The sequence below is a fragment of the Barbus barbus genome (genome assembly GCF_936440315.1).
Source record: "Barbus barbus genome assembly, chromosome: 44".
In the NCBI taxonomy this organism is placed as follows: domain Eukaryota; kingdom Metazoa; phylum Chordata; class Actinopteri; order Cypriniformes; family Cyprinidae; genus Barbus; species Barbus barbus.
In genome coordinates, this window is record NC_136722.1 from 12,867,261 (window position 1) to 12,888,834 (window position 21,574).

At 38.6% G+C, this 21,574-nt stretch overlaps 1 protein-coding gene across 2 annotated transcripts in view; it reads left to right on the forward strand.

Annotated features, from left to right (window-relative positions):
- Window positions 1–16,638, forward strand: part of LOC306862976 (protein AF-10-like) — a 49,662-nt gene extending 33,024 nt beyond the window's left edge. The window contains exons 11-21 of one of the 2 annotated variants that reach the window (XM_079406102.1): window positions 588–760; window positions 4,869–4,983; window positions 6,602–6,674; window positions 8,132–8,304; window positions 10,713–10,904; window positions 11,168–11,241; window positions 11,556–11,896; window positions 12,895–12,918; window positions 13,236–13,326; window positions 13,776–13,973; window positions 14,966–16,638. In XM_079406102.1, the coding sequence (XP_079262228.1) occupies window positions 588–760; window positions 4,869–4,983; window positions 6,602–6,674; window positions 8,132–8,304; window positions 10,713–10,904; window positions 11,168–11,241; window positions 11,556–11,896; window positions 12,895–12,918; window positions 13,236–13,326; window positions 13,776–13,973; window positions 14,966–15,013 (1,502 nt within the window). In that variant the 3' untranslated portion in view covers window positions 15,014–16,638. The remainder of the gene's footprint in view (window positions 1–587; window positions 761–4,868; window positions 4,984–6,601; window positions 6,675–8,131; window positions 8,305–10,712; window positions 10,905–11,167; window positions 11,242–11,555; window positions 11,897–12,894; window positions 12,919–13,235; window positions 13,327–13,775; window positions 13,974–14,965) is intronic. The other variant, XM_079406103.1, reaches the window with a different exon arrangement.
- The last annotated feature ends 4,936 nt before the right edge of the window (window positions 16,639–21,574 follow it).

The following is a 21,574-nucleotide window of genomic DNA, read 5'->3' on the forward strand; positions in this document are numbered from 1 at the left end:
GGAGAGAGAAAAGGGAAAAAAAATCAATAAAACAACAGCAACAACAAACAGTGTGCATGTCATGAACCGGCACATAAATATGAATGGGCCGCACTCCTTCCCAGCCCCGCCTGAAAAGCCCTCAGTCATTTTTACAGAAGAAATAGTGAGTCGTCAGATTCAGGGAACTGTTTTCTGGGTCACCGGGAGGCCGGTGCAGAGTGCATGTTGAGAGGACTCCGAAATGCTTTGTGCTCGCTCTCGAAGTCTGCTGTGATGAGGGCCTGGTCAGACAGGCCATTCAAAGTCCACAAAGTTCATCTCAGGGGCAGCGTGAAAGATAGATGGATAACCAGTGAAGGTATATTGGAGGACAGAGGTTGCCCTTACAGCTATTAAAACTTTGCTTTTACCACGAGATTACAGGTCATAACCTGCGTTGATTTGTTTCGCATCCCCCAGTTCCTATGCCAGATCTCCTGTTGATAAACAAGACAATGTAATTTTTGACTCGGTGGGAATCAAAAGAGACTGTTTGGCCATGTGATTATCATTGAAAGTGTGCTGTTTTACTTTAATGATTTGCTGTAATTGCTGTCGTTTTGCAGGTCCGTACTCCAGCAGTAGCGATGTAGCCTGCCCATTGCCCAGTGCTGTGTTTGGAGGGTCTCTGACCGGATCCAACTCTGAGTTACCTGCTCATCAGTCAGTGGTCACTTCTATGACCACTCTCACCTCTCTGCCCCCGACCGCCCCGTTCACCAGCACCTCATCCACACATGTGAGTGTTTAATGGACCTTATTATGTATTCATGCTCAGTAGCCTACTTACTCTGTATGTGATTGTTTGATTATTTCAATACCTGTTTGGTTTTGTGGAAATGGGCAAATGAATGACTCCAGGCTAAATGAAATATTTATGTGGTGTTTTTGTTTTGGTTAAAAAATGAAAAAAGTTCAAATTTATTAATTTGCAAACATGATACAGTTCAAAAGTTTAAGGGTCAGTTTGATTTTTTTTTTTTTTTTTAGATTTTTAAAGAAATTAATACTTTTGTTAAAATGGTCAAAAGTGAAAGTAAAGACATGTTTCAATATTTGTTTCAAATAAATTCTATTCATCTTAGCTTAATGTTCATCAAAGAATCCTGAAAAAAATGTATTACTTTTCCAAAATATTAAGCAGCATAACTGTTTTAAACATTGACAATTAAAAAGAATGGTTTTCTCGAGCACTAAATCAGCGTATTGGAATGATTTCTGAAGGAACATGTGACACTGAAGACTGGAGTAATGACTGCTGATAATTCAGCTTTGCTATCACAGGAATAAATTATTTGAAATTGTAATAATATTTCAAAATACATACAATACAAAAATATTGTATTAAATGCATGCAGTCTTGGTGAGCATTTAAAAATCTTACCAACACCAAACATTTTAACAGAAGTGTATATCTGCAAAAAGCCCATACCTAGATTTTATTTTAAAAAGCAACATACATCCACAAAGAAAGATTGTACTGATAATCGCACAGAGCTTTCAGCTCACACGTATCCTTTATACATCAGCTCTCACAAAATTAACCAATTAAATGGAATTATACTCATCATCTTTGTACTGTGTGCTAATTTGCTCCAGTTTTATCAAGATAAATGCTGTTTGAGCATGTTCATGGCACAAATAGTAATTAACTCCTAAAAGGCTCAGATGTAAACGTTGGGTGCAGCTATTTATGAATTAAGTAACTCGTAGTTTTCTTCGTGACAGGATTTTTTCTTTCTACAGAACAAATGAATTTGGTTTGCAAGTGCCAGGGTTTGTGCTAATGCAATATTTATATAATTGCTGCAGTATATTAACAGTATGAGGGAGGCCGTGTTAGGGCCACATAACATGTCAGTGTGAGAAGTACAGTTAGTCACTTCAGACCTAATTTTTCAGCTCTTGAAAGACAGTGTTTTGAGTCATTTAGGGTATTTATGACTAGGCTGCTTAAGTATATGGTCTAAACGGATGAACGTCAGGGTGTTTCGATTGTTTTTGCATTAGCTAGTCAGAGCAGTATGTGTGGTCAAATAAACATAATGACACTGTGAGAAAAGTGCCGTAATTGGCCTTATGTTGGCTGTATTATTATTGCTTTGAGTCAGTAATTTCATATATGTAAAGGAGTTTGAGGTTGGTAGGTTTTTTTTTTAAAAGTTTTTAAAAGAAGTCACTTATGCTTATCAAGGCTGCGTTAATTGGATGGGAAAAAAAATACTGTAAAAGCAGTTTAAAGTAGCTTTTTTTTTTTTTATACATTTTAAATTGAATTTATTCCTGTCATGGCAAAGCTGAATTGTCAGCAGGCATTAGTCCACTTTTCATTGTCACGTGATCCTTCAGAAATCACTCTAATATGCTGATTTGGTGCTCAAGAAACATTTCGAGGAAATATTGAATAAATGCATAATGTTACAAAAAATTGTGAATAAATACCTTTATGAATCAGTGACTTTAGAATCCTTCCCACACATGGACGGACATGTGTTCAGATGACAGTAATAAAGTCAAGTCATTCTCCCAGCGCAGCTCCAAATGGGCCCTTTGGAAGCGCACTAGAGACTGAGCACTGTCTCTGCCGCTCTCCTGAGCATCTTTGTCTTGATTGCGCTGCTGTAGCAACCGTTCGTTTCCAGGCAACAGGGCTTTGTTTGTGCAGATCTGCCCTCTCTGCAGGCAGGGTGGCCTTACATTAGGAGATGAAGTAGACCCACTGATGGCCTTAATGCTGCAGGGCTCCCAGCAGTCCAGCCCCTCCTTACGCACGCTTGCAAATATATATCCCCCATTAGTCCTAAGCTTTATGGCATGGGAGATTTAATACAATGAGCTTTTTTCTTCACTAGGTTGTAGTTAGCAGATCAGTAAACAGATGATGTTTTTAAAACTATGTCCTGGGTCAGGAATAGAATACATTTTTATTAGACATCTAATATGGTGTTTTATCAAATATAATATGTGCAAACAATTATCCTTTATTCCGTCAGCATGACTGTCCCTGAGATGTTTGCAATATTTTGTTCTTCCTCTCCATCCCTAACTCTCCCTTTGTGGATTGAAGAATGGTTGAAAAAATTCAGTGGTTGCAAGCAATGCAGCAGTGACCTTCGACCCCAGCGCACACCCCCTAGGCCCACCTCTGTCCCACTCTTCGTTAACCTCCACAATGGTGCTGAGAGCCCTAAGCCTCAAACAATCCGGCTGTCCCTCTTTTCCCTGTGCGGGCGCATTGAGCCCGGCTCGCTGATGGGATGAGGGCTGACAGGCTGGACAGAGAGCTGTGTAGTGGGATGAGGGGTTCTCTTCACACTGGTCATGCTCCCTCCTCTCTCCACATGGCCTGAAAGAGGAGTCTGAGAAATGGGGAGGGCCTGCGGGGCCGTGAGGGGCCAGGGGAATGTAGGATATCTTTTTTTTATTTTTTTTTTGTAGAAAAAAAAGACTTGAGAGAAGAATATTAGCCATACCATTAATATTAATTATTATTATTATAATTAAATTTTTATTAAACTTTTTTTTTTGAATAGCTAAGGCAGTTCAAAATCAATGTCATGTTTAGGATTAAAGTACCTTTTGCTCTGTCTTATTACCATAAATCACATTTTTATTTCCTTTAGTTGTTAGCAGAAGATCCATAAAGGGAAGCATGTTTTCAAGGTTGGGTTATACGTTGGCATTGTACGGTTGTCTATTCACTGGTCACTTGTAGATGTGGTTTCCAATATGGTCAGAAATCTTTTAAGTTAGACATAAAGACATTATTCTGTAGTAACAGAGCAAGAAATCCAATACATTGTCATTTCAGCCAGTGTTAAGGCCTTTATGTAGATAAAGCGAGTAAAGGAAAAGGAAAGAATTTATTCATTTTGTGAAAATAAGCAGTGAGTGAAAGGACCGAATATTTAGGATGTGTTGTATGTCCATGACTGTATGCATTCTTTTTCAAAAGGACCAAGGTTATATTTATTTGATGGAAAATACAGTAAAAACATTAATATTGTGAAATATAACTTTTGATTTTAATATATATTTTAAAATGTAATTTTTTCCAGTGATGGCAAAGTTGAATTTTCAGCAGCATTTATTCCAGGCTTTAATGTCACATGATCCTTCAGAAATCATTTAATAAGCTAATTTGGTGTTCAAGAGACATTTACTATTTTTACCAATTTTGAACCGTTATGCTGCTTCAGCGATTTGTGGAAGATGTGAAAAAGAATTTCCGGATTTTTTTTCTTTGTTCAAAAGAACAGCATTTATTTGAAATAGAATTATTTTCTAATGAATAGATGTCTTTACTTTTATCAATATACTGCATCCTTGCTGAATAAATGGTAGTGTTGTCTGTAAATTGGAATAAATGAGTAATCATATATATTTATGTAAAATTTGAGTAAAAATTCTTCAACTTTCCCAACAATTCCCTGCTATTTACAACACTGTTCCACTGCAAAAGTGTTAAGTGCAAATCATGTGAACCTTTCTGTGGTTTACACCATGCACCAAGTTTGTTGTTGCACATATGCCGTTTCCTCAGAAGCAACACCGCAACCAATCCCAACCATTATTAGGGAAATGGCTTAATTGGATTAAATAATTAGCTGCAGAAGCACATGGTCTGTATGTTGTTCAGCACTGTGGATCTGCTGTTGCAGGCTCAGCCAATTCTCCTGGCTCACAGGAAATACAGCTAACATGGTGTTTTATCATCCAGCTCTTTGGCCCAACACTCTCGCACACATTCATATACACGCATGCAGAGACGCATACTTATGCTCCATCAGTATTTAGAATTTGACAGTGTTCCATAGTCTAACTCTCTTTATGCGTTTCTTCCTTAGTCAAACTCTCTACCGGGATCCTTTAACCTGGCGCCATCCCATATGTTTGGAAACAGGCTGAATCCGAATTCTGCCATGGCTGCACTGATCGCCCAGTCTGAGGGCTCCCCGGCAGGTGAGACACACAGACGAGGAACCACGCTGATCTTTAGCCGGTACCTCCCACTGGCGCAGGATTACCTTCTCAAATCCTTTCCTCCTGCTTCCTGCGCTCTCTTCCCCCATTTCTCCTCATCCTTCCATTCTTTCTCCGCTCCCCTGTGCATATGGAATGTGTGGTCAGCTGTATCCCCCCCTCCTAACCTCCTCAGGTCGCAGAGAGAGGGAGAGGCAGAGAACAAAACTCCCCGGGACAGAAAGCTGAAAGTGTGCATACCTGTTAAATGAAGCATGCTACCACTCAAACATTTCATTAATCTGCACAATGACCACAGTGATGACACAGAGGGGATTGACCTGGGTTTAGGAGGCAGGCTTACCTTACACTCAGCCTCTCCCTCCTTCCTCCCTCCATCCCAGACCACTCAACACTTTCCCGGGACCCTGCCTAAACCCTGGGGGTCTCAGTCATGAGCGAATGGGCTTGCAGGACCCTGTCATGGGGGTTGGGGTGGGGACCGGTTGAAAGCAAGAGGGAGAGAGGAAAAAAGGGGAACGCAGCCTTTGAGGAATAATGGATCAGTCATGCCCTTCTCCTCAAACAGAGGTTAGGGGGTCATTTGACTAACAATAGGAGGAAGAATACCCGTCCTTAAAGAGACCACCGCTTGAGACTGCAAAGCTTGCATGCTCTTAGCATAAGCCCAGCTCTTGTCTGGCATTAGTTTACAGCGAAGCACTTATATAGTAGGGCATATATATTGAACAGGTTAATGATTTGGCTTATATGTGGACATTTTTAGATATATTCGTTCTGAAGTTTAGTGCGATTTAAAAAAAAAAAAAAAAAAGAATTGAATACATTTATTTACCAAGAATGCATTACATTTTGACAGTAAAGTGACAGTAAAGCATTTATAAATGGTTTAAAAATATATATATTTCACTTAAATACTGTTTTTTTGTAAAGTGACACCCGATGCTTCCGGGTCCAGTCTGCACTGCAGCCCCGGGCTGATCCAGGGTCAGGCAAGGGGTCAGCGCCATAATAAGTCAGACCAGACCTTGGGCGGCTCGTTCTGATGTGCCCACACCCCCAATGGAGCCAGCCTGCGCTCGAGGTGGTAGTGGGCTGGAAAGTGTTAAAAAGAACAAGACGGGGTGAAAAAGGAAAAGAAGGGGGGAAGGAAGCAGTGAGGAAGAGAAAAATGGGATTGGCTAACTGTGACTAGAGGGGGGTGGGGAGAGAAAAAAAAGAGAGAGAGAGAAAGGAGGGAGGGGGTTGTGCTTGGCGAGGCGCATATGTGATTCATTACTTTCACTGCAGAAAATGAAAAGCAGTGTCTGGCATGGGGCCTGCAGGCAGGGTGATGGGAGCCTCCATGGGGAAGAAAGAGCTGGAGGGAGGGGGAGAGAGAGAGAGGCGACTCAGTGACACACTCAGTGGTGTCAGTGTGCAAGCTGAGCTGCCAGAGAGACCACTCTGCCGGCCCTAGATGGATTTCTGTGTGGAAGATCTGATGGCTACTAGGCTCACTTTGGATCGAGCCGCCTGTCCCTGTATTTCCCAGGCTCCTCTAACGCCCACATCTTCACGCCGGCTCCTTATCGACTGCTCTCTGTTTACCTTTCAGATCAGGAGCTTGGAGACGGAGCTCTCGGCTTCTCCAGAAGAGGAAACTCACCAAAGACAAACCTCTCCCCTCGGTAAGTCCTATTTACATTCCAGAGCTAGACTTCCCCTCCTCCAGGCTCTGAGATTTTGCTCGCCCTCCCTCCCTCCCCCACAGAACACTCATTCACTCACTCCGTTTCCTCCCTTGCGCGCTCGCCTTCCGAACAGCAGGCATTTTGAGCACTCAGCTGTTGTCCATATCGCAGTTACAAACCGGCTTCAGAGTTCGACGTGGCGGCGATGTCTTCGAATGCAGAAAGAAACATTGCATTCGTTTTCTGTATCCTGAGTTGTGGCCTTTTTTGGGCTGTGAATGAGGATATAAAACGAATTTATATGGAAGCATATATATACTACACAACAATTCCTCCGGGCTATAATATGTTTGGTTGAAAAGGTATGTTTATTTGTTTATTTGGTGTACTTTCATTGCTGCTTTAGTATATTTAATGTATGGATATTAGTATTGATATAAAAAAAATGTAATTCTGTATTTAACTTTTTAGATCAGTTTTGTCTTTTTTAGTCAAAATGTGAGTTTGAAATGCATTTAGCACACTATCGCTATAATTTCAAGCTTGTCAGTTTGTGTTTGCTTGGCAGCATTTTCAATACTAAAGGTACAAGAAACCGTTCATACTAAACAGGTTTTTGCATTCCAAAGTGTCGCTTTTCAATGGTTTTCTATGTACACGTGCTAGATGGACGTGTTCATCTGCCGATCTCACATTTTGCATCTTTTACAGCATTTTGCACATGACACAGCGTTTTAAAAACAGGTTGCTTAATATAAAAGTCAACTTTAAAAAAAAAAAATATATATATATATTTTTTATTTTCCATTGCCGTGTGACTCACGTTTTTAAATGTAAAAAACACATTCTTTGTGAAGGGGCCTTAAAAGTGTCCCAAATGTCCATGAATCTCATTCAGAAGAACTCTGCACCATCGTCAGATTAAATGCGAATATCTGTATGTGCTGTTTCTGTGATCTGCACCGGAGCAGCCATGCAGGGTGATTTGGCTTCACAGTCCTGTGCTGGAGATTTATTGCCTTGTGGAGCAGATCTCAGCCCAACCATAATTACCCCAGAGATAGATTCACGTTCGCCCGAGAGCCCTGATGTAGAGCCCTGGGTTGGATGCATTCATAATAACACAGATCGCTGTCTGTCCAAACAAGAGCGTACTGAGATTTATGGTGTCAGAGAGGCAGGCCCAGGCTCTCTCACTTGGACGAGCTGTGAACTCTGTTTGGCTTTACTGAGCGCGAGTCTGCCTCTGAAGGCAGGACGCCAGACCAGGAGTTCAACTGTGTTGTTAATATAGTCACAGCCTAGTGTGTATTTATAAGCGAAAGCTGATTATTTATTAATTAAATTGTACTAATGTGATCTGACATGCATTTCCATTTGAATTTCATGACAATGAATTTTGATGAGCTTGTGTGTGTATATACATCTCACTTGTTTTCTATAAATGACTTTAGGTCTCCATTAAGTGGGATTCATATCCGGTATGACTCATCAGGGCCGTTGGTTCCGGGGCTCGGATCTGGTTCGGATACGTTGCCCCCGGTGGCCACCAGCATCGACCAGCTGCTGGACCGGCAATGGAACGAAGGACAGCAGTTCCTTCTACAACAGGGCTCACAAGGAGATGGTGAGAGGCTTTCTTACACACATAATGATGCATGTTGCTTCTGTATACAATTACATTATACCACAACTCAAGCACAGAGCTGTTTGGTTATGTGTGGTTGTCATTGCGCTGGCCATAGGATCCTGTCAGTTCTAATGATGGCTGATGCTACTGTTGTGTTCCTGAACATAAGCCTGCACTAGTGTTCATTTTGTCACCTATGTTTTTAAATTAGTCCTGTCAAATGTCTTTGTTAGCTTTTATAATATGTAGTCAAACTTAACTTGCTTTTTGTTAGTCAAATTTTAGTTGACAAAGTCTGGGCAATTAAGTCTAGTTTGAGTCAGTCAGAACTGTAGATATTTTAGTAACATTTTAGTCACATTCGGTTAGGAGGCACAATAATGGGTAAATTGATAATCATGATTATTTTGCTCAATTTTAATCACTGTTATTAATAATTATTGTTGTCATTTGAGAAAATTGTATTAAACAGGAAAGGAAGTTGTTTGCGCCGTCCAATAGATGGATTGGAATAAAAAAAAGTTTGTTTTTAAACTACATTCAAATAATTTTTTCAACAATATTGCATGTTGATATAGTTACAGTTATTGTTTGATGAAGTTGTCTTCTCATCACCATGTTGTCTTAGTCATAGAAAAAAGGTTGTAGACACATTTATTTTGTCATGGTTTTCATTATACTAAATCAACAAAAGGCCGCATGGGTGTTTGATCAGCTAATGAAGGTTGTGCTGGTGTTAGTGGTGCATGCTTAGGACAATGCTTGCTTAGGACAATGCTTGCTTGAGTATAAGACTTTGCCAAACTCCTCCAGGAAATAGAGTGCTGCAGCCCTGACGTCAAAGTCTAATTCTCCTTAGGCTCCCTCAGGAATTTCCTAGGGATTTCTATAATGTTTTTTTGTTTTGATTTTTTTATGAGTAAAACAGGGTTTGTGGTAAATATAAAATGCTGATATTTGTTTTAATATTTGTTTTTCTTTACAGTGTAAATTACACATACCCATACTGAAAATGTGAATTTTGAAGGTGTTATGTTTAAGTAACTACATAAGTTTGGATTGTGAGTGAATGCACTTGTTCAAGTATCGTTAAGTTATACAGAACATATTTTACTCATAAATTGAAAAACCCAATGGGAAAATTTCAAGGGAAAACATGGTGGATTAGACTTCCAGGTTTTTTAAATCATTTGGCTTGTTGAGAAGGCAAGTGCTTCTGTATTTTTTTTTTTGTTTAAGTAACATGAGATTTAGGATTTTCAGCTGATAAAAGGAGCCAAAAAAAAAAAAAAATGGTGAACTTGCATTTAAACGAAAAAGCAGAGCAAAATTTAGAGACCAGAATGTCATAGAGACTTGAAAGTTGACAGTTTTAACCTGTGGCGGTAAATAACCACCCAGAAGATCTTAGCAACCACATAGCAACGAGCTAAAACCCACTCAGAACAACTTGGTAACCATATAGCAATGTCCTGGAAACCCACTTAACACCATTGTGATGACTTTTAATTTGCATGTAAAATCAATTAATTCCTGTTATAACAATTTCATAGTCTAGCTGAGAGGGTTTACGGATTTGCTAAAGAAGGTTGTAGAGATATCAAAAGGCATTTTGAATGAATTTCTCATTAGTACGCTAAAAGCCTTTATTAATTATGGTGATTGAAAACTGGCTACATTTAAATTCAGTCTAATTTGTCCATTTTAATCTCAGGGTGCATAGTGATAAACCTTGGTGTGTGGCTTTCACTGAAAATATTTTATTTCAAGTACAAATAATTACATCATAAATCTTATTTTACTGCATGTCAATCAAATAATATGCCGGTTTGAAGGCTGTAATTACATCCATCCCCATAATGTGGGTAATTGATGCATTTGTTAATACCACAGTAATTATGAGCTCCATTACATGTATTTTGCCTGTGTGTAACTTGTGTAGTTTCACGATCCGCTAAGTAGAAGTAGTAGCGAATCTTTCAGTAGCAGCAGGTCGGTTTGTAGTGTCACAATTGTGTGAATGAGCAGCAGCTGTTTCTGTTATGATAGAGGCTCTTCTGGCGACGGGGGGAAGTCTGACAAAACGCACAGAGCAGGAAGCGGTAGGACGGTTGTGTTTCTGTTCACCACTGATATGAGACCAGTTGTGCGGTTTTGCTGACAATGCATCTGGCTTGCATTTCGCTCGGGGTTGCTGGCCCCCGATCAGTACCTTTGTGATCCTCCGAGAGCGGAAGTCTGTCGTTGTAGTTTTTTTCTGGAGGTCTTGAACCACACATGTGCCAGTGTAGTTTTCGGGCTTGTGGTATTGGGTTCGCTGCTTCATCTCGGTGGTTTTTAACCACTTCTATTTTGCTGTCAAATCTTGATGCGTATGTTTTGTGTGTGTGCGCTTTTATGTCCAGTTCTGGGAATGCTGAAATCCCTGCACCAGCTGCAGATGGAAAACCGGCGGCTGGAGGAACAAATCCGAACTCTCACCATGAAGAAGGAACGACTGCAGCTCTTGAGCGCTCAGCTCTCTGTGCCTTTCACCCCCGCGAGCACCACGGCCACCACTGCCTCCTCTCCTCTGTACCCCAGCAACACTCATGCAGGTTAGACACACATGCTACCTTCTGCTTTTCGTCAGTTTTCACACACTCCATCTGGACCGTCACAATCTAATCCCACCCCAAACACCACTCCCCCACCCCAATCTACATATTCACACATACACGCACACGAGCCCACCTCTCACCCCCCGTAAGACCCCCTTCCTCCCCCTCTGTTCTGCTCACGGAGCCTCCTCTCCCAGCTCAACTCTAGCTAATCTGGTCTCCGCATTCATGTCAAGTTGCAAAATCTCTCTCTCCTCCAGACATGCTGCACAGCAAGAGCATTCAGCTAGGCAGCAGTGTTTTAACAGAGTCCTCTCAACCCTTGCCCACTCAGGTAACTTCCTCTACCCCTGCTCTGCAGATGCCATCTGCTGGGACTGAGCACCTCTTTAGTTGAGTCAAGTGTTATATTATGTATATCTGTACATAGTTGAGTGTGTGGCAGTGATGTGATGGTGTAGTACGTTAGTACGTAATTGCATCGTAATGACAGATTCATGGGATAATTGGTGGCATAAATCTGATTGGAATTATACTATATCTATTTGGTTGGACAGGTACAGGAGGCGCCTCTCTTATGTTGACCTCTCTTTTTTCTCTCTCTCTCTCATGCTCTTGTGCTTTCTCTATTCTTTCTCTTTCTTTCAGGATCCCCTGTCTGGTGGCCATAGTAGCGGAAGTAGCACATCCTCTCTCTCCACCCCTCCCTCTGCGGCCCACAGTCCCCCCCAGCAGCAGGTGAACGGAGTCGGCATGGCCGGGGTGGCTGTCCAGCCTGGCAATGCCAACTCGACCCTCCCTGCCATAGCCGGGGTGACGGGTCTGATGGGTGCTCTGCAGGGGAACCACCTGGCCATGAGTGGCAATGTGGGCGCCCTAAACGGAGTCATCCAAACCTCCCCCAACCTGGCCCAGAATAGCAGCCCCTTGCCCCATCCCTCAGCAGCTACCAGCGCATCCCTACCCATGTCCAACAGTCTCAGTAACAGGTACAAACTGTCCTTTTTGTTAAATAGTACATTTGATTACTTTGGTTGAGGATCCATATTTCAGGGTAATGATACCACAGTTTGGATTTGTAATAAACATGGGTGGGGGGGTGTTGATGAAGATGTGGATTTGCGTGTAAATCTCACAAAACATGTCAGGAAATTGCCCAGGTCATATTTTACCCCCAGAGCAAAAGAGAAATAAAACATGTTATGCTTTTTATGTTATAAAAATAAAAAGGTAATTGGGAATTTTTTTTCTCACAATTCTGACTTTATAACACGGAATTGCGAGGTAAGTCAAAATTGTGAGATATAAACTCAATTCTGAGAACATAGTCTTTTTCCCCCTCAGAATTGGCCTTTATAACTTGCAATTGCGAAAAAAGTCAGAAATAATATCTCACAATTCTGACTTTATAACTCGAAAAAAGTCAATTGTGAGTTTATATTACAGAATTTTAGGAAAAAATCTGAATTGCAAGATGTAAACTCGCTATTACCTTTTTTAATGTTTTATTCAGTGGCAGAAACAGGCTTCCATATATAACACATTTATTTGATCAGTGAAAACAGAATTATTATGAAATATTATGAATGTTTATTATGAAAGAATATAAGGAAAGTGTTCTATTTTAATATAAAATGTAATTTATTCCTCTGATTGTCTTCAGTGTCACATGACTTACATTTCTTGTTAAAAACAGTTTTGCTGCTTAAATCTTGCTGACTTTTTTTTTACTTTTACTTTTTTTTTTTTTTTTTTTTTTTTTTTTTTAAATATAAGAAAAATATATATTAAAGTGTTTTTATATATTGCACTTTATTTTAATTAAACTTTTTATTTAATTTATTATGTTAATTTTATTTTGGGGTGAATTGTGACTTGGACATGTTCGTTAGGTCCATCCATACTACTTGGCATTGTGTGCTGCATTCATATTTTCTTCATTTTTTCTGCTTCCCGATCTCTCTTTTGCTTGCACTTTGGAATGCAGCAGCTTGACCACTGCGAAAACCAGGTGAGGATTGGCTCGCTTTGCCTTTTTCTTTCTCATTTGCTCATTTTGTTTCTTTGCCTGCGGGTCTTACGCCTGTATGTCTGCCTCTGAAACAGAATTGTGTATTTAAGATTGAACCGCTGATGTTTTCTAAGCAAGGTCCTGCTTAAACAGCCCTCCCTTTGTCAAAAACAAGACCATTAGCTATGATAACAGTCTCTTTACTTTAGTATACAGAGGGGTTTTATTTCATGTGTAATACTTTTCTGCGGCCATGGCCAAGAAATCTTTTAAATGAAATTTTGTTTGCTTATGAAGGTTTATGCATGTGTTTGCAGTGCGGCAAGGTTTTTCAACGATCAGCACAGACAGATCCTCCTCCATCAGCACCAATTTCAGCAGCTTTTCAGCTCCCAGCAGGCTACACCGGTAAGAGGAGCACCAACACACACACTCCATTACACAGCCACAGTCTAGAGTCTGTTCACAATTGTTCATGTGACTTGTAACATGAACACAGCAGCTTATTTTGGCCGTGATCCTTGTTATTAGATTCTGTCTGAATGATATATAATGTAACATTTAGGGCCGAATAAATCTGAAATAATACATTAATTCCAAGACCAAAAAATATATGCGTGTTTGCTTACAAAACACCTTATCTTTTGGTGATTCGATGCCACAAAACTCTCATACGTCACAATGACTTCTTCCTCAGAATAGTTTATTTTAGCACCCTGGCAGCTTGGAATTGCAATTTTGAGGAAATGCTTGCCGCTATTCTGTGCAATATGCATCATACGGTCTGTGGGCAGTCTGTGGGTGTGCCGTCTTTGTCTAGACATCTCATCATACTCTGTTTGTCTGTCTGTGTTTAGGAACAGCAGCAGGCTCTGCTCTATCAGTTAATGCAACATCAACAGCAGCAGAATGACATACATCTACATCAGCTGCCAATCAACAGCCTCCTGCCCGCCACACAGCCAGCCATCACTACAAACCCCTTCCTCGCCATGCACAACGACAGCAACACTCCTAAAACTGGAGTTAGTACTGCAACTATCAAACAGACAAAAGTATTAACTTATAATATTCATGGATTGATTTTGAAGTGTTTTTATTTTAAGTGTATATAATTAATATATGAATGAATATGAATATATAATTGTGGTAATATATATTATTTTTTGGAATTTTATGATAATTATTATTGTAAATGTATTACATTATTAAAATGCTATAAGACATATTTTTTCATATATACATATATATAATTTACATATAGGTGTGTGTGTGTGTGTTAACATATGCATTATATTTTATTAATTGAATGCATTTACAATAATAATTATAAGAAAGTAAAATTATATAACATTTACAATTTTATATAATGTCAATATAGTATAATATTAATATTATAATATGCGACCCTGGAGCACAAACCCAGTCATAAGTAGCACGGGTATATTTGTAGCAATAGCCAACAATACACTGCATGGGTCAAAATTATCGATTTTTCTTTTATGCCAAAAATCATAAGGATATTAAGTAAAGCTCTTGTTTCATGAATATATTTTGTAAATTTCCTACAGTAAATATATCCAAACTTATTTTTTGATTAGTAATATGGATTGCTAAGGATTTAATTTGGACAACTTTAAAGGTGATTTTGTCAATATTTCGATTTTTTTGCGCCTCAGATTCCAGATTTCCAAACAGTTGTATCTCGGCCAAATATTGTCCTATCCTAACAAACCATACTTCAATAGAAAGCTTATTTATTCAGCTTATTTATCTCAATTAAAAAAAAATGCACCCTTATGACTGGTTTTATGGTCCAGGTTCACATATAATATAAAGTATAATTGCATTATTATAATTATATATACTTATTATTTTTATTGTATTTACAATAATTATGATTTTGTATTATAATTTAGAATTAATTAATAATATTGTATTTATATAATTGTATGTTTTTATATTAATAAAATAGGTCATTTTTTCTGTATTTTATTTTATAGATTTTGAGGATCACTTATTGAAATTGTGCTTGTGTTTTATTCAGAGACTGGGGGAGAAGGCTTTGTCTGTGACAGGACAGGAGAAGACCTGATGTAGAAAACAACATTTTGGAGGAGTTCTGCCTTATGGATCCCTCTCATCTGCCCACCCCAAGAGGCTTGCAATCTGAGCAGCAAGACCAGAACATTCAACCACCGCACGAAACCCTCACCAGCACCAGCCTTCATATGTACACACACTTGCCAGTTTGATGCCCATCTGGCAAACAACATGCTGCACTGAGTTTGAGTAAATCACTTGCTGTAAACGCACTGGATCCCATGGGGGCCAAAGGACAGGCTCACACACATATGTGACACACACACACACGTGGTCTCTCTCACCCTGCCAGTGTGCTGAAAATGACATGCTGGTGCGAGTCGCTGTTGGTGGAAAGCGTAGACCGAGGTCTCGGATGGGGACTGTAAGATGGAGATGCCTCTGGAACAGTATCTGCTCACTGCTGTTACCTCTCTGTACCCCTTTAACAAGAAACACGTAACGATAAACTCAATTTGTCCGTACGTGTATTTAAAGGCGTCAAATATTTCAAAGCTGAAGCGATCAGACATTTGTGCACCATGAAGGCCTTCTCTGCATCCTGATCTTGAGCTTCCCCTGTGAGGAGGCGTCCCAAAGGTCCACAAACTGTCTCACTGACCCTGCTGCACTCTTGGAAGAGCAACTACCTCTCAAGCCAGGACACACAGACCAGGCCCTAAACCCAAGTGCCTGGCCCCGATCTCCAAGCTCTCAGCGAGGGGCTGCGCGCTGGAGACGCTGCCAGTCTCTCTCTCTCCTTCCCTTTTTATTTTTTCCTCCAGTTGATCCATTTTTTTGTGAAATGATTTGAGACCAATCGGCGTCGCTCAGGCAATACCAGTTCAGAGATTCCCAAAGATCTCTGCCTGTACAGTGACTACACTGAAAAAAACTGATTTTGAATGTTTGCGCTGCATTGATCATTTTTGAAGCCAACTTTCTATTATTCCTTTTTTATTTATTTGCATTCGTTGCATGTTGGCCGCAAGGTAACATATTCTAACGCTCAACTGGCAAAATGTTTTTATACTACTGTACAAAATTCTCAGCTCTTTTGAGTCTTGTAAACATTTTGATGAACATGTCTGGTGTTTGAAGTTACAAAAAAGAAAAAAGCCTACTTGATGATTTTGTGGTCTTGTAAATGCACCTGTTTTTCCCCCTTTTCCTTTTGTTGTTATGTAAATCTACAGATGCATATTGGATTAAGAATAAGCTGTCAGAATAAATAAGATTTAGTTTAGCACACTTTTACCTCTTGTCTGTTGTAAATACATGTGCGATTCACTTAGTGGTGTGACGGACTGTTTCAGAGCACTGCCAGTGTGTTCAGATCTTTTCCAACAGGCTTTCCACAAGACTGGTGACTGGATAAAGTGTATTAATTTATTTTTGTATGTGCAGGGACTTTTTTTTTTTTGCACCGTTTTATTGATGTGGTTTTATACGTTATAGATGTGGTATGTCCACGTTCTCATGTATCTGTACAGAAATTATGCAAAATCTCTAAAGTTTGTATTTAAAACATCAAAAGTGAAACCACACGAGTCCTGCTTCATATTAAGAAATTCTGAACACTGAGATTGTAGTGTTGCGCTTTTTTCAGTGATAAATTAAAATCTGTTTATTACAATTCTTGCATCTTGCAGTGCCTTTTTATTTAAGTCTGTTCTGGCAGAGCAAAACAGATGGATTTTTTTTTTACTGAGTTTCTAAATCCTTGCAAAGAAGTGCTTACAAATTATGCTAGAATAGACTTGCAAACCACTTTTCATTAAAAGAACGAGTCATTCGTGTACAGATTCATGACAAGTATTCCAATTACAGAGCTCTCCAGGTCAAATGAGAAGACGCAGTGCAAATGAAGTTCTTCTGGATTATAATTAAAATATCTTTACATATTTTAAAGTGATAGTTCACCCAAAAATTCTATCAGTATTTACTCATCTCCATATCGTTCCAAACCTGTCTGCATTTCTTTCTTTTGCTGAACACAAAAAGACAATATTTTGAAGAATGTTTATAACCAACCAATTTTAGATGCATGTCAATTGGAAAAAAAAAATGAGTTCCCAACATTCTTCAAAATATCTTTATTTGTGTTCAATGTAAAATAGAGACATGCAGGTTTGAAGCAACATGAGGTTGTGTAAATTACAGAATTAAATTTTTTTTTGTGAACTATCCCTTTTAATACTTCTCTACAATGGACCCTTTTCATATTTCCAGGGTTTCTCAGATGCGAAACATGGTGATCAGAAACTACTAATTTTTATTTTTGTTAATTAGTGTTCCCATTTGCCCCAGTAATAAAAGAAAAATACACAATAGTCTTTCTATGACTTTCCAAAGGAGGAAAAAAATACAAAGAGATTGATTACATTGGAAAAAGAGAGAAAGATATCAACTTTATCACTCCCTCAGTCGTATGAGAAATGCTCACACAGCAACGTTAACTAGTTTTCTGACATGAATGCACTAGAACACAAAGCATAGTATTATAAATGTACATTATTTTAAAACAAACTTAGATTGGTGGATTTACAATATTAAAAATCCATCACCACAGTCAGTGAAAATGTCCATAGTATGAAAATCACACAGCTTTGATGCAGATGCCGAACTAAAACCATATGAAAGTAACACAGAAATTGAATGAAATAGATGTCAGTCATATCCATTTATCTTAAACTCTTGGCCTTTATCAAAATTACACTGGAAATATCCGGTTCAATGCATCAGCCACATGCATATTTCTTCCATTATGAGCCAGGAAACAGACACTAAACTCCGTCATCCCTTTCCCCCCATTCGTACACTCAAGAACCCCCATATTTCTGTCTTTGTGTTTGTTATTTGGTGAATGGAACCCATTTCTCAGCATGACCCCCAGGGACCTGCCCACTGTCCCTGCCCAGCTCTGAGCGCTCCTGCTGTGGGAACAGCAGGCCCCTCTCTCCCCTCAGCTTCATCAAGCTGTCCACACTACTGACCACCCACTGACCCCTGACCCCTCCACCCCAGCCTGATACGCTCAAAGCGGCACGCACACAATGGGGCCAGTGACAGCATTCACGCATCTGAAAAATCTTCGCTTTATTTTAATCAGATGAAAGCATTCTTGGAAATTTGTAAAACGTCACATTTGGTGGGGCGCCGTCTCGCTTTTCCCATGATTAAATAAGGAACTCTTTTACGACCTAAACGTGAGTTCTTCAATAAGCCTCTAATAATATTTTTATTCCATTCGTACGGCAGTGATAAATCAAATATTTAGTTATTTAGTCCTTTCCCTCCCAGTTAGTGAAGGCTTTGTGTTAATGCCTGCTCAGAGAGCAGATGGGGTAATAGGAGGCCGAGGGCAGAGAGCCGCAGAAGCCCATGTGTCACTCACTCTTTCTCTACCAGGTGCACTGGAGGGGGTGATCCAGATTAACAAAAAATACAAAAAACCCGCTGAAGATCCTTAGGGACGATTCATTTTCACCCCTGCTGCCTGTAAGGAATGGATTCAGCTTACAGGTAACAAAAGCTGCTAACTGACAGAGCTGGAAGGGAGGTGACTGATTTATGGTTCTTTTCTTTCTCATTCTCGCCACAACTGTAACCCCAAATGGCCGTGTCAAATTGAAATTTAGGAATATTATTAGACCACAATGAAAAGGTGTGTTTTGAGCTCCGTCCTGCTAATTAATTATGCCATTAAAGACGCCGGGTCTTTAAAAATGTGGGGGAGGCAGAGACAGGTTTTATTATGTTCATGTTTAATTTACTGATAATTACTCATAGAATGAGACAAATATTTGAGGTTAATTACTGGAGCAGACTTTTGTAAGCAGAAACCTTACCCTGCTTTACTTCAGTTCACTGCTGTCTCTTCTTTATTTGAATGTTTCCAATTCATCCCCTTCCTGTACTCATCTGTACCTACTTGTTAATATTATTTGTTGTTGTAACTAATTATTTTATATAATGTATTATTTGATTATTACTCAAAAATATGTGTAACTGCAGAGTAATTATTACCATTGTCATTTTATTTCAATATATATGCATAGGATTGCGTGACTCTACAACATTTATGAATATATATCCTGCTCATGCATTACCTGTTCAATTAAGTGATAATTTATCTTTTAATGTTCTGTTGTTCTGTCAGGTTATTTTATATATTATATTTTATTTCATTCTAATTTTCTCCTTTTTTCCTCATTGTTCTCGCTGTTCTGTGAATATATATGTGTGTGTAATTATGTGATAAATGATAATTACGTAATACTGTGGGAAATAAATAGTTTAGTGTTTAAAATAAAAAATGCATACATTATTTAGTGGGATTATTAGCAGGAGATATGTGTTCGGTTGCTGATTTATTTGCATGTTTTCCAATGTTCTAGTTAGTTTATTCATTTCAATGGTTTATCTCAAACAGCAAACAGCAAAAGGACTCATAAGGAAAAGAATGAAAACAGAAAAATATGACAGGAAAAACAAACCGTAAAAGCATAAATAAATCGTATAGCAAAAGTACAATTGCATATAATTGTCAATACAACTGCAACTGATAAAATTATACAATAATAACAGCAACAATTTCTGTCACATGCCTCTTTTTAGTTCTTTATCAAAATCCAGTTGTCATTTCATCCATATTTATGCTGACAAAGCGAATAGGATTAAAAGCCCAATCAAACATCCTTCCAGATGATTCTGAATAGCCAAAGCCACATTATTGTTCTATTATTATTAAATCAATCCCAGCAAATATTCTGCTCACTGCTCTTACAATCAGCATCTAATGCATCCCACTGTCCACCCTTTCTTTCTCTTTCTTTCTTTCTTTCTTTCTTTCTTTCTTTCTTTCTTTCTTTCTTTCTTTCTTTCTTTCTTCTCCCCACCCACCTTTATTTCTCCTCTCTGTTTGGTTCATGCTGATGATTTCCAGCTGCTCAGGCACCATTCTGTTACATCTGCTTCTGCTTTAGTAATTAATAGCTCACTTTTCTCTCCCAGTCAGATTGAGAGACTGATCCCCCTCCACCCCTCCACCCCTCCACCCTCTCACATACACTCTTCTCTCTCCTGCCTTATCAGACCTGTCAATCACGTCCGGGCTGTTTAAACATGCCGCTGCCACCCCCCTCCTCTTGCTTGCTTTCTCACTTGCTCTCTATTTTTCTCCACTGCTTGCTTTCTCTCTAACTTACTTTCTCTCTCTCTCTTTTGCTCTGTCTTTCTCTCTTGCTTGTTCCATGCTCTGTCTTTCTCCACTTCTTAGCTGCACCCCTCCTCCTCCTCTGGGTTTATTCATTCACATCTTGGGAGTTTGGACACACCCCCTCTTCAGTCCCATCCCCCTTGTTTCCAGCTGAACTCCTGTCCAACATCAACGGTTTCAATCAGTCTGCCAGAGGCCTATCGGGACACCAGCTCTGGCTCTCCTGGGTAGCCAATAAAGGGCCTCTTCTGTCCATTTGGGTGCCTGAACAAAAATATTTGTTTGTTTAGAAAGAATTGTTTAGATTTATATATATATTATAGTTCAATAAATAAGCTAAATATTGCGTGCTGTGTGTTTAGTGTTTAAAATATACATTCATTGTTTGGTGGGATTATTAGCAGAAGATTTGTTTGCTTGATTAATTATTTACATTTATTCATTTTCTAATTTGGTTTGTGTTTGTTTGATTTACAGGGAAGATCTCAAACAATAAACAACAAAAGCACTCTATTAGGATATTAGGAAAAAATTAAAAAAACAAAACAAAAGAGTATTGATACAATTGTGATTTTATCAGAAAACTTAAAGAAAAAATCTTGATCAAACCGTAAATTATCTTCAAATTATTTTTCTACTAAAAATGTTGTTACATGTCTTGTTTTAGTGTTTGAAAAAATACTAAAAATATAAAAACACAAAAATGAAATCACAAAGCTTGGAGGAGAAAAATCTTATACATATCTTTGATTGATCAATTATTTTTAAGTTATTTTTAGTGTGCTATTGAAAAATGTTACACATCTTGTTTCAGTGTTTGCAAAAAGCATAAATAATAATAATAAAAACAGAAAAAATATGAATACACGTGTGATTTATTAAATTACAAAGCTTAGAGGAGAAAAATCATTTTCATTTTTTTATTCAGAAATTATATTAAAAAAATGAGGGCATTACTAAAATATTTTATACTTTTTTCAGTGTTTGTAAGAAAAGTATAAATAATAGAAAAATCTTTAGCATATTTTCAGTTCATTTTATTTTCTAATTATTTTTTATTAGTGTGTAACTAAAAATGTTATAAATCTTGTTTCAGTGTTTGTAAAAAATACAAATAATAATATGAATATAGCAACTGATTTATTAATTCACAAAGCTTAAAGAAAAACGTTTTCATATCTTTGATTTGTAAATTATTTTTAAACAATGTATTATTATTTATTGTCTGTCAGGCTTCAGAGTTGCTCAGGGCCGTGTTCACATTCTGAATTCCTCCTATGCAGTTGTGTTTCACCGTGTTTCAAGCTCTTCGGCCAGCTCGAGGGGCCCCATCTTACACTCTCCACCTCCTCT